Source organism: Eulemur rufifrons, chromosome 3, assembly GCF_041146395.1.
Source record: "Eulemur rufifrons isolate Redbay chromosome 3, OSU_ERuf_1, whole genome shotgun sequence".
Taxonomy (NCBI): Eukaryota; Metazoa; Chordata; class Mammalia; order Primates; family Lemuridae; genus Eulemur; species Eulemur rufifrons.
This window is the reverse complement of record NC_090985.1, coordinates 40,990,806-41,003,406: the sequence shown is the minus strand read 5'-3', so window position 1 is coordinate 41,003,406 and position 12,601 is coordinate 40,990,806. Positions and strand designations below refer to the sequence as shown.

General features: G+C 40.4%; 1 protein-coding gene and 1 non-coding gene across 10 annotated transcripts in view; one reads left to right on the top strand and one right to left on the bottom strand.

Moving 5' to 3' along the window:
* The window catches only part of TBC1D31 (TBC1 domain family member 31), a 60,116-nt gene extending 51,896 nt beyond the window's left edge, over window positions 1-8,220 (top strand). For 5 of the 9 annotated variants that reach the window (XM_069466034.1, XM_069466032.1, XM_069466031.1 and 2 more), the window contains 4 exons: window positions 1,810-1,950; window positions 5,263-5,401; window positions 5,901-5,996; window positions 7,879-8,220. In XM_069466034.1, the coding sequence (XP_069322135.1) occupies window positions 1,810-1,950; window positions 5,263-5,401; window positions 5,901-5,996; window positions 7,879-8,012 (510 nt within the window). In that variant the 3' untranslated portion in view covers window positions 8,013-8,220. Of the gene's footprint in view, window positions 1-1,809; window positions 1,951-3,059; window positions 3,255-5,262; window positions 5,402-5,900; window positions 5,997-7,878 lie in introns of all 9 variants that reach the window. The other 4 variants (XM_069466030.1, XM_069466029.1, XM_069466026.1 and 1 more) reach the window with 1 other exon arrangement.
* A 3,939-nt stretch (window positions 8,221-12,159) lies between these two features.
* Window positions 12,160-12,232, bottom strand: TRNAM-CAU (transfer RNA methionine (anticodon CAU)). Its single transcript has one exon. It is a non-coding gene; the product is annotated as a tRNA-Met (tRNA).
* Window positions 12,233-12,601: the final 369 nt, after the last annotated feature.

Below are 12,601 nucleotides of genomic sequence, written 5' to 3'. Positions count from 1 at the left end.
GCTAATTTTGCTATTTTTAGTAGAGATGGGGTCTCACTCTTGCTCAGACTGGTCTCAAACTCCTGAGCTCAAGTAATCCTCCCACCTGGGCCTCCTAGAGTGCTAGGATTACAGGCGTGAGCCACTGCGCCCAGCCTCTTTAGTCTCCTTTAAATGAGAACCATTCCTGAATCTTTCTTTGTATTTCATGACATTGATGTTTTTTGAAGCATATAGGCCAGATATTTTGTAGAATGTCCCTTAATTAGCATATATCTGTTGTTTCTTCATGATAAGATTCAAGTTATGCACTTTTGGCAGGAATGCCACAGAAGTTATGCTGAGTTTCTTTCTGTGTGTCAGATCAGAAGGCAAATTTAAATGTTTATTGATCCCTTTTTGCTATCACTCGAAGAAAGTGTTTATTTAAGCAAACCAGTAGGGTCAGAGAAGAGTTAAACTACTCAACAAAACTAACTTATGAAATCCTAAACTTTATCTAATCAGTTGGATATAATGTGCTGCTACTACCTTTTTCCAATTAGCTTTAGTGATTATTACTTTACCTGTCTGATTTATCTCTTACATTTAGTTGATAAAATGTGTCTATTTCTAAAGAAATTGTCCCAGAAAATAGACAATATTGTGATTACCTCTATACAAACCCAACATTTCATATCTAAATAAATTTTTTTAACAAAAAAGTAAAACTAAGCACAAACAAAAGAAACAAATAAGTAAATACTGACCTGTAATCCAGATCCTATCCTTTCGTCATCTTCTAGAACCTTGTTTTGTCAGGTCTACTTGCTGTCTCTTATCTCTCTTTCACACATATGCGCCTTCTCCCTGGCATAATACTAGTCTTGCAAAGATTGCTATGAGGATTAAATGAGCTAATACATATATATCTGTGTCGGGGGTCCTCAAGACCACCCTTGGGTTCATTGATTCACTGGGACTATCAGAACTCAAGAGAAACTCTTATATTCATGGTTAAATTTTCTTACACCAAAAGGATACAGATTAAAATCAATGAAGGTAAAAGGCACACAGGGTAGAGTCCAGGCCAGACCAGGCAGAAGCTTCCAGTTTTCCTCTCCCAGTCGAGTTATACAGAGAGCACTTAATTTTCCCTGCAAAGATGTTTGATAGTACGTACAAGTATTGCCCACCAGGCAAACCCACTCAAGCCTTATGTCCAGGGTTTTGTTGGGGGTCACGTAGGCATGGAGTACCCACGTGGCTGACTTTAGTTACTTTCTCTCCAGCGTCTCCAGAGGTCAAATATAGTAAGTAGCATATAGCATGGCCCATGGCTCCTACCAAGTCACCTTGTTGGCATATACTACCTGGCATGGCCCAAATCCCCAGGTATACAAAGACACTCATATCAGACAGGGTTTTTCAAGGGCTTAGAGATTATCTCCCAGCAGCTGGTCAAGGGCCAGTCTTGGGAGTGGGGTGGGAATGGGAATAACACAAGTGAAAATGTTACGAGCTTCTTGTTCTTACCGAGATTCAGTCATTTTTATGAATAAGTGCTCCCCAGATTGCTATAAGCCTTCAGTTAATTTCCAGAATTGAAAAAGTTGATTTTGTCAGTTTGTGTCAGTGTTCTCAGTGCTTTTATGGAGGAGAGAATTTTCAGAGATCTTCCCTTTGTCATTTTCACTGATGTCACCACTCTTTGCTGTTTACTTTGAAAATTAAATGATTGCAGTTGTTGTCTGCATAAGACTATTCTGAAAAGAAAAAAGTCATTTTTGTGTCCTGGCATTATTATATAAATCAGTGATTTTTTTTTTTTACAAATTGTTTTTTTAACAGAATCTTGCCAGAAATCAAGAAGCTGTTGCAAAAGAAATGCGAGAAGATGCGGATGTCTATAGACGGAAAGTGGATCTTGAAGAACATATGTTTCATAAACTGATAGAAACAGATCAAACTCAGATCCAACGAACTCAGAAGGTAAAAATATGGTAAATTTAGTGTATACATAGTAGGGGAATTTCTATCTGTTACCCTTTTAAGAGAGCAAAATTGAAGTTAAACTGTAAAGTTGAGTTAATTAATTTGCTTCAATTGCCACAGTTCCTGTCTCACATTGCTTTCTTTTATTTACAGTGTGCTTACTCCATGGACAGTCATAGACATGTATTTTTCATACCCTTTGAAATTTTAAGACTTACAAGAAAATACAAAAGAATAGTAACTTTACTAATTATATTATCCTACTCTGTTCTGCCTAAGAAATCATCCCTGAGTAGATTAAATTGCAAAACATCAGGTCCCTGCATTGTATGTAAGCTAGCACTTCTGAAGTATATTCTGTGGAATATTGATAACTATCATTCAGTAACATGGGGGGTGGTCAAATAAGTGTTGGAAATGCTGTCTTAAAGTTAGGTGTGTTTCATGCCAAACTTGAGGATATTGTACATCGTGAATCTTTAAGAAAATTCCCCAAATTTATTTTAGAAAGTTTCTTAGGAGTACCCTTTCGGAAATGCTGACTTAAGTGTATTGAAATAGAAATTGAGACTTTCAAAAAAGAACTTTCTGTATTACCTCTGTGACAAAATGTTAAATGGGTTTGTCTCTGGGTCTGGTCCTGTTCCAAAAACCAGGCCTAGCGTCAGGTAGAGACCTTCTGTTCTACAACAGTCTCTTAGCTGATTCTTCCAAAATACTCCACCATTTTTTTCGTATAGGCTTTTGTCCAATCTGTTAAAATGGGCTCTTTTTACTCCTCAAAGTGTTGAAAACATGGAAATTGTTCAATCGTACCCATCCCCTAGCTTAGAAGTTTTCACCCTTGGCTGTACATTAGAATCACCTAGAGAGTTTTTTTTTTGTTTTTTTTTTTTTACAGTACCGGTATCCAATCCAGCCACCCCAGAGATTGATTTAAAATGGATTTATGGTGGGGCCCAGATGTCAGTTTGTTTGAAACACTCCCAGGTGATTCTAATATGCAGCTGGCATTCTGAACTGCTCTAGGCACTTGGCTACATTGAATGGATGTACCATAATTTTATGTAGTCTGACTTTGTTTCTGATATTTATAATTTTTTTAGGTAATTAAAGAAAATATGGCAAAAGCTGAACAAGCATGCCTAAATAATGACTGGAAAATTCAGACTTTACATAAACAAAAATGTGATGATCTACAGCGAAGCAAGTGTTACCAGGAAGTAGCCAGACTCCTTCAGGAAAACAGAAGGAAAGAAACAGAGGTATTAAATGCAATGTTGGAGGAGGAAGCCAAGAAGGTAATAGTGTTATAAGCTTTTTATTATTATTATATTAAGCATTGAAATTTTGAAATAGAACATAGGCAGATGGCAAAAGCATCAAACCAAATCATTTTTGTTGGAAAAGATAATCTAATAGGTGTTTTCCAGAGAAGTCATGTAATATGGATGCTATCTAAAATGATTGGGCATCTTTCTCATTTACATCAGTGTGCCTCAACTTCTCAGCTTCCTGGATTTCTTCTGGCTAATTGAATAATATTACTACTTTATCTAATTTTTTATATTTACATTGTAAAAGATTTTGAATAGGTAGAAATTGTGCATAGCTGCTAGTAAGAAAACCCAAAGTAACGGTGACTGTAAACAGGATAGAAGGGTAGTCAGTCCAGGTTTAATGTTGTGGCTCCAAGGTCATCAGGTAAATGACATCTTTCAAACTTTCTGTACTACTTCTTGGTGTATGGTGTTCATTCTCAAGGATGCCTTAGCATCCAAGATGACTGCTGGAGTTCCAGCCGTCACATCCATCAAGGCAGCAGGAAGAGGGTAGGACACAAGTGCATAAAGTGCTCTACCTCCCATCTGAATCGTCTCCTTTTTAACTCCTTTCCGGGAGTCCCATATGATATTTCTAGCCACATTTGGCTGCAAAGAATGCTGGGAAAAGTAGTATTTTTAGGTGGGAGTATTATCATCCCAAATAAAATTAAGATTCTATTCCTAAAGAAGAATCAGAGAATGGATTTTGAGTAGGCAACTAAGAGTATGTCACACATATGTGTCTTTTGGTTGATCCTCCCAACAACTCTGGGACCTATGCTTTGTAGTTAATTATCACTGATACCGTGTACTTTGCTAAAGATACTGAAGAGCTGGGGAGAGATCAAGATGTAGACAACTGGCTTTAGTTCATTCTTCTTGCAGATGCTATATTATAATGCCCATTCTAAATGACAGCTGCTTACAGTGTATTTCCTTCCAGTCACTATTCCAGGTTCATTTTCCTCCTACCCCATCCCAGTGGCCTGGGGCCCTGTCTTATTACCCTTCCCTTCTAGGAAAGGAAAGACGGGTTAGGGAGAGTGGAGGTGATTCCCAGAAAATTGCGGTGGAAGCCTGCCTCTTTAAGAAAAGGATTGCTGACACTAGGGCTAGACTGTGTAAAATTAGGTGCTACTGTACTTTGGGTAAAGTGGTGCTTCTGAGAGTAGACAGAATCATTGTAAGGGCTTTTCATGTTGTGCAGAAATCCTTCTTTGTGTCTGGTGTCCTGGGTTCTCAAGCTAACATGACTACCGAGTGGCCTTGGGAAATCACTCAGGCTCAGTGTTACTCATCGGTAATACAAAACGGGTGGATCTCTGTGGTCCTTGCAGGCATTTCTGTTTTGTGATTCTTTAAGGTTTTTGTTATTTAATGCATTAGTATTTCTATAACATATAAAAATTATATATGTGTTTCCATGTAAAAGCTGTAACATTTCTAGAACATTGGCCAACTTTAGGAGTTGTGTAGTATTTTAAACTTATTATTTTAGTTATCCTCTGAGCTAATTTTAGGTTTATTATTTTCTTATTTTATGGAGAAGAAAATAAGGGCTAATACTTCCTTGTGGTCATCATGTGGACCACAGCTGGGCAAAGAATTCATTCTCTGAATTTTGTAGACTTTATTATTAAAGTATAGCATTCACATTAAATACAGCCCAATTGCCATTAAGACAAAACTAGCTTACTCTCATAAGATTTGAGATTTGAAACTTATCGAAAGGAATTATTATTTCAACCCTGGTTGAGATGTAGATGTGTGCTTTGTGGCACTCTGAGGTACTGAGCAATACATAAAACCTGCCTCTGCTTTCAAGATTCTTCAGTAGTCTTGGGCCAACACAGACACCCCAGTTGCCCTCTGGGGGTATAAGGAAAGTGGAATAGAGAAAACAGAAGGGGCTCGTTCCACTGTAGGAGCGTGCATTACCACAATTTTTATGTGATCTTTTTTTTCCCCACTTATTTATATTTAGTGGAAGGAAGCTGAAGAAAAAGAGTTTTATTTGAGATCAGAAAAGAAAACTGCTGCTCTGTCAGATGCATCTAGAAAGCAGTTTTTAAATCGGGAGATAAGTGCTGCTGTAGAACATGCTGAAAATCCGTGTAATAAAGGTGAGTGTCCACGGGTGCCTTTCTCTTTGTGGTATTACAGATTCATTCTTTTAATGTGATCTGTTATGAATAAATCCTTGAGGTGTATTTCAGCACTTTTATTCAAATTATTGCTTAGCCAAAAGGTAATCACTGCTTACCATTTTTTTGGAGGGAAAGGGTGAACTGAGGAGGGAGGACTGTTAAAGAAAACAGAGCTCCAGCTGGACATGGTGGCCCAAACCTGTAATCCCTGCTACTCAGGAGGCTGAGCCCAGGTGTTCGAGGGGGGAATAATACCACAGAGCTCCAATCGAGAAAAAAGTTCAGCTCAGCTCTTAATTCTCACTAACTTCACTTCTCTTGTCTTTTGAATGGTTCCAGCATCTTTCTCAGAATAGTCAAAAGAAAAAGGGGGTTTTGTTTTTAACCATCCTTGGCAATTTTAATTTACTAGGGACCATTTGGAATTAATAACTCACTCCCAAACATCCTCTTTAACTCCTCACTTTTATAACAGAAGCACCAAGGTTCCAAAATGAACAGGTGGCCTCAAGCTGTTTGCCTAGAACCTCACAGTTAAATGACATTTCTGAAATGGATCCCTCAGCACACAGTAAGTTGATAAGCAAGAAAGATTTCTTATGTCATTTTATTTTATTTTACTTTTTAATATCCATGAGTTGGGGATGCTTCTGTCATTTTAATTTTAGCAGTAGTTAAGCAAAGTTGTGGCTTGAATTACATTTATAGAATGTGGATGCCATCTTCCCAGGGCATTGATAGTGGAAATGCCAAAATGGAGACAGCAAGATGCTCTCATATCTTCAGCTGGGGGAAAAACTGGGACATAGACAAAATTTCAAGGAGAGGAAATTTGCTGAATATCACTAATGCCTCTCTGCGTCTTCAGCACCAGCACTGCTGCCCCAGAGAATAGTTGGAGGCTCTAACAGAAGTCTGTCACTAACTATCTATCTCTATAGTCTATCACTAACTATCTATCTCTATAGTCTATCACTAACTATCTATCTCTATAGTCTATCACTATAGTAGGTATGAGATTCATACCTATTTTGACAGCCTTGTGAAAAGAAAATTGCTGGGTTATTTTTCAAAGCTATTACAGAATTGAATTTTCTTGACTCTGTTCACATGGGCCGGGCTCCCCCAACAACCTTTGAAAATGTGCGTCTGCTCTGGGCAGTCTGATGGAATCTGGGCCAGCCCACGGCAGAACTGCTGGCGGCAAATGGCTCTGTGCTGATGAGTTGCCTTTGGACCCCCAGACTTGATTCATTGGGGCTTTTGTTTATTTTTGGAAGGGACAGGGTGGAAACATCTTACAGAAATGTAATCACAGCATTTGGCCAGAAAGAAGCTAACAATTTTCCCAATAAAGCATATTATTTATTTTAAAAAGGGAGGAGGAGGGGACAGGAGACTATTAGACTTTCTTTCAACCAACTTTTTAAATAAAACTGCCAGATAGATGAAGCAGACTTTAACAAGGTCTTTTGAGATCTTTGAGAAGAATAAACTTTTATACAAGGTCCCAAAAAGGCAAGCTTTATAAGAAATGTATCTAATAACAGGCCATGAGATTCTAGTGTTTGTAAAATATTTTTACTAATTCATACTTTTATATGCATCTATAAATTTCTGGGCTAGAATATGAATTAAACCAAAAAGCATTTGTGAGTCAAATGAAATACAAGAGATTCTCAATTATTCTCTATTCTGACACATCAGAACTTAAATTTTTAACTGGATAATTCTAAATTTCAAAATGGAGTGGAGGACATTTGGTAGGTTTAGGTTATTTGTCAGCAAAACAAAATGCATAAAAGTTTTATTCCTTTAGGAAAAAATAATTTTTTTAGAAATTGAGGCTGACTCTTTGAATATATATCTAAATTACAGAGAAGTGTATTTTTAAGGTGATTTTTTTTTTCTTTCCAAATTGCAGGATTTACTAGCTCCTCTAAATCAGTATGAAATGGCTGTTAACTCTTGGACTCACTGTAATATTTTAATCTTGATTCCAGACTCTCCCAGTATTAGCTGATATTAAATTTGTATTTAATTATTAGAAAAGTATTCCTGGTATGCATTTCACAGTTTTGTGACTTGGAATGCCTTTTCTCATTGCCATTAAAGATTACAGTAAGGAAGCTTACTATTGCAAAGAACTCAAATTCTGTCTTAGACAAACTTTGTTCCTAATTTAAGATTGTTTGTATCCTAAATTTTAAAAATGCTAAGTAACCAAAAACAGATAAGTTCTCTGGTAGCATTCATCTAGTTCAACTAATAAATATTTAGCTTATAAAAGAAACCATGTAGGGCCAGGTAATGTTAGGCTTTTTGTTCAAGAAATTTGGTTTTTAGAATATTCATTTCATTACTGATTTTTACGACACATTTACCTTTAAATGCTATATCATTGCTAACGTCAGAAAATTCAACTTTTGTTAATTTTAAATTTTGTTTTCAAGTTTCTGTAAATCGAAGAACGATAGAATGGGACACTACGGGACAGGATCTTATCAAGAAAGTGAGAAATCTTCGCCAGAGACTCACCGCCCAGGCTCGTAACAGATGTCAAACCCCTGGTCTTTTGGCTACATAGAAGGCGTGTTGCCTTAAGGTAGTCACAGAGATACCTATTTTGCAATCAATGACACTGATTTTTAGATTATTTATTTAAAATTCCTATAAAGATCAACCTTTTGTACCGGAAAATGTATCCATGATTATGTGTTTTATTTAATTCTAATTTTTGGCTTGTAAATGGCTTCTTAAACTTTTCACAATAAAAATGTTTGGAAACTATTAAAGTTATCTTAGGCTTTCAGGTTGCAAAGACCAGCATAAACTTCAGTAACTTTAGTCGGTGAGGGTTTATTTTAAAGATAAATGGAGAAATAGAAAACAGGAAACGATCTTAACAATTATACAGCCTGGACTGAGAGATCTCAGGAGCTACTGTGGAGCACTGACAGTGCGGATTGGCCTAAATTCCAGTCTTCCCAGCGCCCCCACCACCGGTAGCAGGACCTCCTCTTTGCAGTGACCCCACTGTACTCATAGCCTCCCCATCTCTGACCCAGCGTCTCCTGGCAGCACCAACAGCTCTCGTCTCTCTCCCTCTCTCTGCCTCACAGCACAGCAGGGCTGCCCATGACTTCACAAACCTTACTCTCCCCATTTCTAAAAGGAAGGTAAAAATAGCTCATGAACTTGATATGAGGATTAAATAAGATCATGTGTATAAAGTTCCTGGTCCAGTACTTGACATATATTATATAATAAATGTGCAATACGTAGCAGTAATTCTTTTTTCTGGGGTCATAAGACATAATCTTATGTTGAACCAAACATTTGCAGTAAGCAGAGTGCTTTCTTTTATCCAGTAGGCGAGTCCTAAAATGATATCCTGGCACTATGCAAGGCACTGGTTTCCCAAGAGTAGTTTTCTCAGTATAATTTTCTATGTTTTCAGTTGTTTAGAGACATCCCTTCATGGGCCAAAGTGGTGTGTGTTTGGCAACAGGAGTCACAGAATTTACAATGTATAGAGTGTGATGGGAACTTTGGTGAACTAGAAATTGCTTGCTCACCTGAAAGCATTCATATTCTACAATACATGATTCTGCCAGCCAGAATCAGCTGTCTGTTGCCAGGGTTTTTACCTCTGTTTCAGGTCTTCTTTTACTAGAATTTACATCTACTCAGATTGGTTTTGCAGCTACACATAAACACACACAAAAGAAAACCCTCTTTTTTATATATTAATAGTATTATAATAGTTCATTATTTTAAAAAGTTTTTGTTCATTAAGTGAAAGTGAGTTATGAATACTCTCGACCAAATGAAGAAGTTCTCTTTATCACATTCTTCCAGTTTTCTGAGCCTACATTTCTCCCAATGATAATCTTGAAGAAGTCACTACCTTAGCAGATTTCAGATACTTGGCTGAATCTCTTTGGTCATGTGTGTTTGGTTGGCATTTCAAAGGTTATCACATTTAATGAAATATATAAAATGCATTTCTGATTATCTCTTCCTGCTTCTTGACATTATATCCTCAATCTTACTTCAATTTCTTTATAATGTGAGTCCTCCGGGATTGAATAAGAGTTGAGCTTGGCTAAAATTCTTTACACACTGGCTACATTCAAAAAGTTTCTCTCCAGTATTCCCTTGACTTTGTTAAAGAAGAGTGGTCATTAAAGGCCCGCCTTTTCATATTTATTACATTCATAAGGTTTCTCTCTGGTGCACATTGTACCGTGTTGGCTGAATGTTGGGCTTCAGCCAAATCCCTCTCCACATAGTCAAACTTACAGAGTGTTGTCTTTCCAGTATGAATTCCACGGTGTTGAATAAGTTATTATTTGGTTAGAGGCCTTTTCACATTTATTTACATTCATAGGGTTTTTGTCTTGTATGAACTCTGATGTTGAGCAAGATTTGAGCATTTGCTGAAGGCCTTTCCACAGTGATTACATGGTGACTGTTACAGCAGTTGATGACTGCAAGGACTGCATAAGGCTTAATTTATTAATAAATTAATTGGGACTTGGGTGCTTAATAAGGACTAGGTACATTTAGCAGAGTCTAGATTTAATGTTTAATCTCATTGTATCAGTCTGGGTCCAATCAGGAGACAAACCACACATAATTTGAACAGGCAAAGTTTAATATAAAGACATACTAAACTATGACAGGGAGCAACTATAAAGATAGAGAGCTCTAAAGATTACCTAGGACTGTGGGAGAGAACTCAAGGAAAGATGAACTTGGAAGGGAGACTTCTCCCTCCTGAAGGCTCAGGTTCAGACCTCATCAGAGTAGGGGGTTGCCGACCACTGGATATTGGAGAGAGTCTTAAGAGTTGTCCAGGCCACAGCTAGTCCACATTCCCAAGGCAGCAAGAAATAATTCTCCTGGGCACAGGCAATCCAAGGCTGGTGGGTGGCAGTGCACAGAGAGTCCGAGCATCAGGCCCCTGCTTGTCAGGATGGAGTACACCCCGGCGTGCACATTGTCCATGTTCAGAGGGCCACGGGTAACCACCCTTAGGCACAGGCAAACCAAGACTGGGAAGCAAGTACTCAGAGCGCTTCAGGGTGGTGCTGCGGGCATGAGACCTGGAAGATGCCAGTGTCCATACTGGGAAGACTCCAGTGAAGTGGTCATCGGGCTGGGACCATGAAGGCCTGAAGAGAGTGTGTGTGCTCTGGGCATGCGCCTGGGGCAGAGCACCACTGGATGTCCCGGGTGCACATGCACCGCTAATGGCCTTGCAGCAGGACAAAAGTAAGCAAAACAGCAGATTGGAGCCAGAAAGAGGAGCCCCATTCCTCCTGCAGCATCCTCCAGCAGCCTCTGCTGAGACCTCAACGTCATGCACCATAGGAGAAATGCTGGAAGAGTGCAGTTCGGCATTGCAGAGCAGGCACTGAAGAGGGAGTTTGGAGCTGAGAAGCCATGAATTGCTAACTGCCACACTCACGCAACTGGAAGTGGCTCTGTAGTTTACGTGGGTAGTTGACGGAAATGGGGACTCATTGTTGGGCTCTATTTAATGGGATTGAGATGCCAGAATTTCCCCAGCATGATGTAGATGAAGGTATCCAAAGGCTTAGGGAGATAGGAATGTGGGAGTGGATTTATCACGTGGCCTCCTCACTGACCTCCCAATGACATGCTCTGCGCCCAAAAGACACTTCCTTCATGAAGGCCCTGAGTGAGGGAGTATCTGCAAAACTGAAAAGCTCCGTGGTGGCTCCTGTAATGAACCGTATGTGATGATTAGAGATGCTACCACTGATAATGCTCGCTGGTTTCAGTGAGGACAATGGGACTTAGTGGTAGCAGAGGCCAAGTGGCAGCATTAATCTACTAGATATCCATTTATGTCAAAGGCAGCAGGGAAGTAGTAATATTAAAGGATTTGTAGCTACTGATAATTGACTGCACTGTGCCTAAGAATGAAATAGTATAAAATATTACCGCAATTATCCCTGGGGGCATTGTAGAGATTGGTGCCACCATCAAAAAGCTGAAAGATGAAGGGCTAGTTATGGCTGTCCCGTCTCAATTTAACTTGCCATTTGACCTGTGCTGAAAGGAGGTGGATCTTCGAGAATGACTGGATATCAGGAACTTAACAGGTGAGGACTGCAGTGGCAGCACCTGTTTCAGGTGCAGTCTCCACACGGCCCCCGGCTTGTGTATGCCCCCTGCGTGACTCCTCTGGGAGCCCTCTCCCCTAGACCCTATCGTGAACCGCCACTTCCCAGCTCCACAGCCCAAACTCCTCACGATGGGTTCAGTGCCCTCCACTATCTGACCTCCCATCAATCCTGCCCACCTCCCCGCCCGCACTCCGCGGCCCCAGACCGTGTCCCCAAGCCACTCCTCTGCTGCCTTCACTAGAGGGCCTTGAACTCGGCCGCGCTCGTAGCGCCCTCCTGGACTGTGAGCATCGGGGCTCCCCGCCTAACCGGGGGCCGTGCGCGTCCCCACGACGGCCCGTGCTCCGGGGCAGAACGGATGGTCCAGGCCCCGATGGGCGCTCCCCCCTGTACACGCCTGGCAGCAGAGCGAGGGTGGTGTTGGCAGATTGCTTCCGTAGGGGCTCCCCGGCTCAGTCGGCCCAGGAAAGCCTTTCCCCTAAGTCTCCCCTTAACATTAGCCCCTGACTTGGACAAGCAAACAAAACCCATCTTTCTGGCAGGAGTAAGGAAGGAGAGCGAACAAAAGTATTGTGCCCCGTGTGAGGATCGAACTCACGACCTTCAGATTATGAGACTGACGCGCTACCTACTGCGCTAACGAGGCACCTAGAAGGCTCTTCCGCCCAGAGAATAATGAGTCTGCGTAACGGTCCAATTGCGCATGCGCAGTCTTCTTTCTACGATCGCCGTATTTCTGACCCCGGACCCTTGGAATCTTAAGTCTCCGGCGCCCCTCTGGACCTGTACACCTGCCCTCCGGTCTTCTTCCGCCTGTTTATCAATCAACAAACACCACGGAGGGCTTGCCAAGGCTGCGGCAGGGGGTCATTGGGGATTTCCTGCTACTGTTGTGAACTCTTATTTTTGTAGAGTGCTTACAAAGCGTTTGCACGCTCGTGAGGTCGTGAAACACTTACTAGGTACCTAATAGGTACTGGGTGCTACGTTGACTGGGACAGTGCCAGCCTCAAGG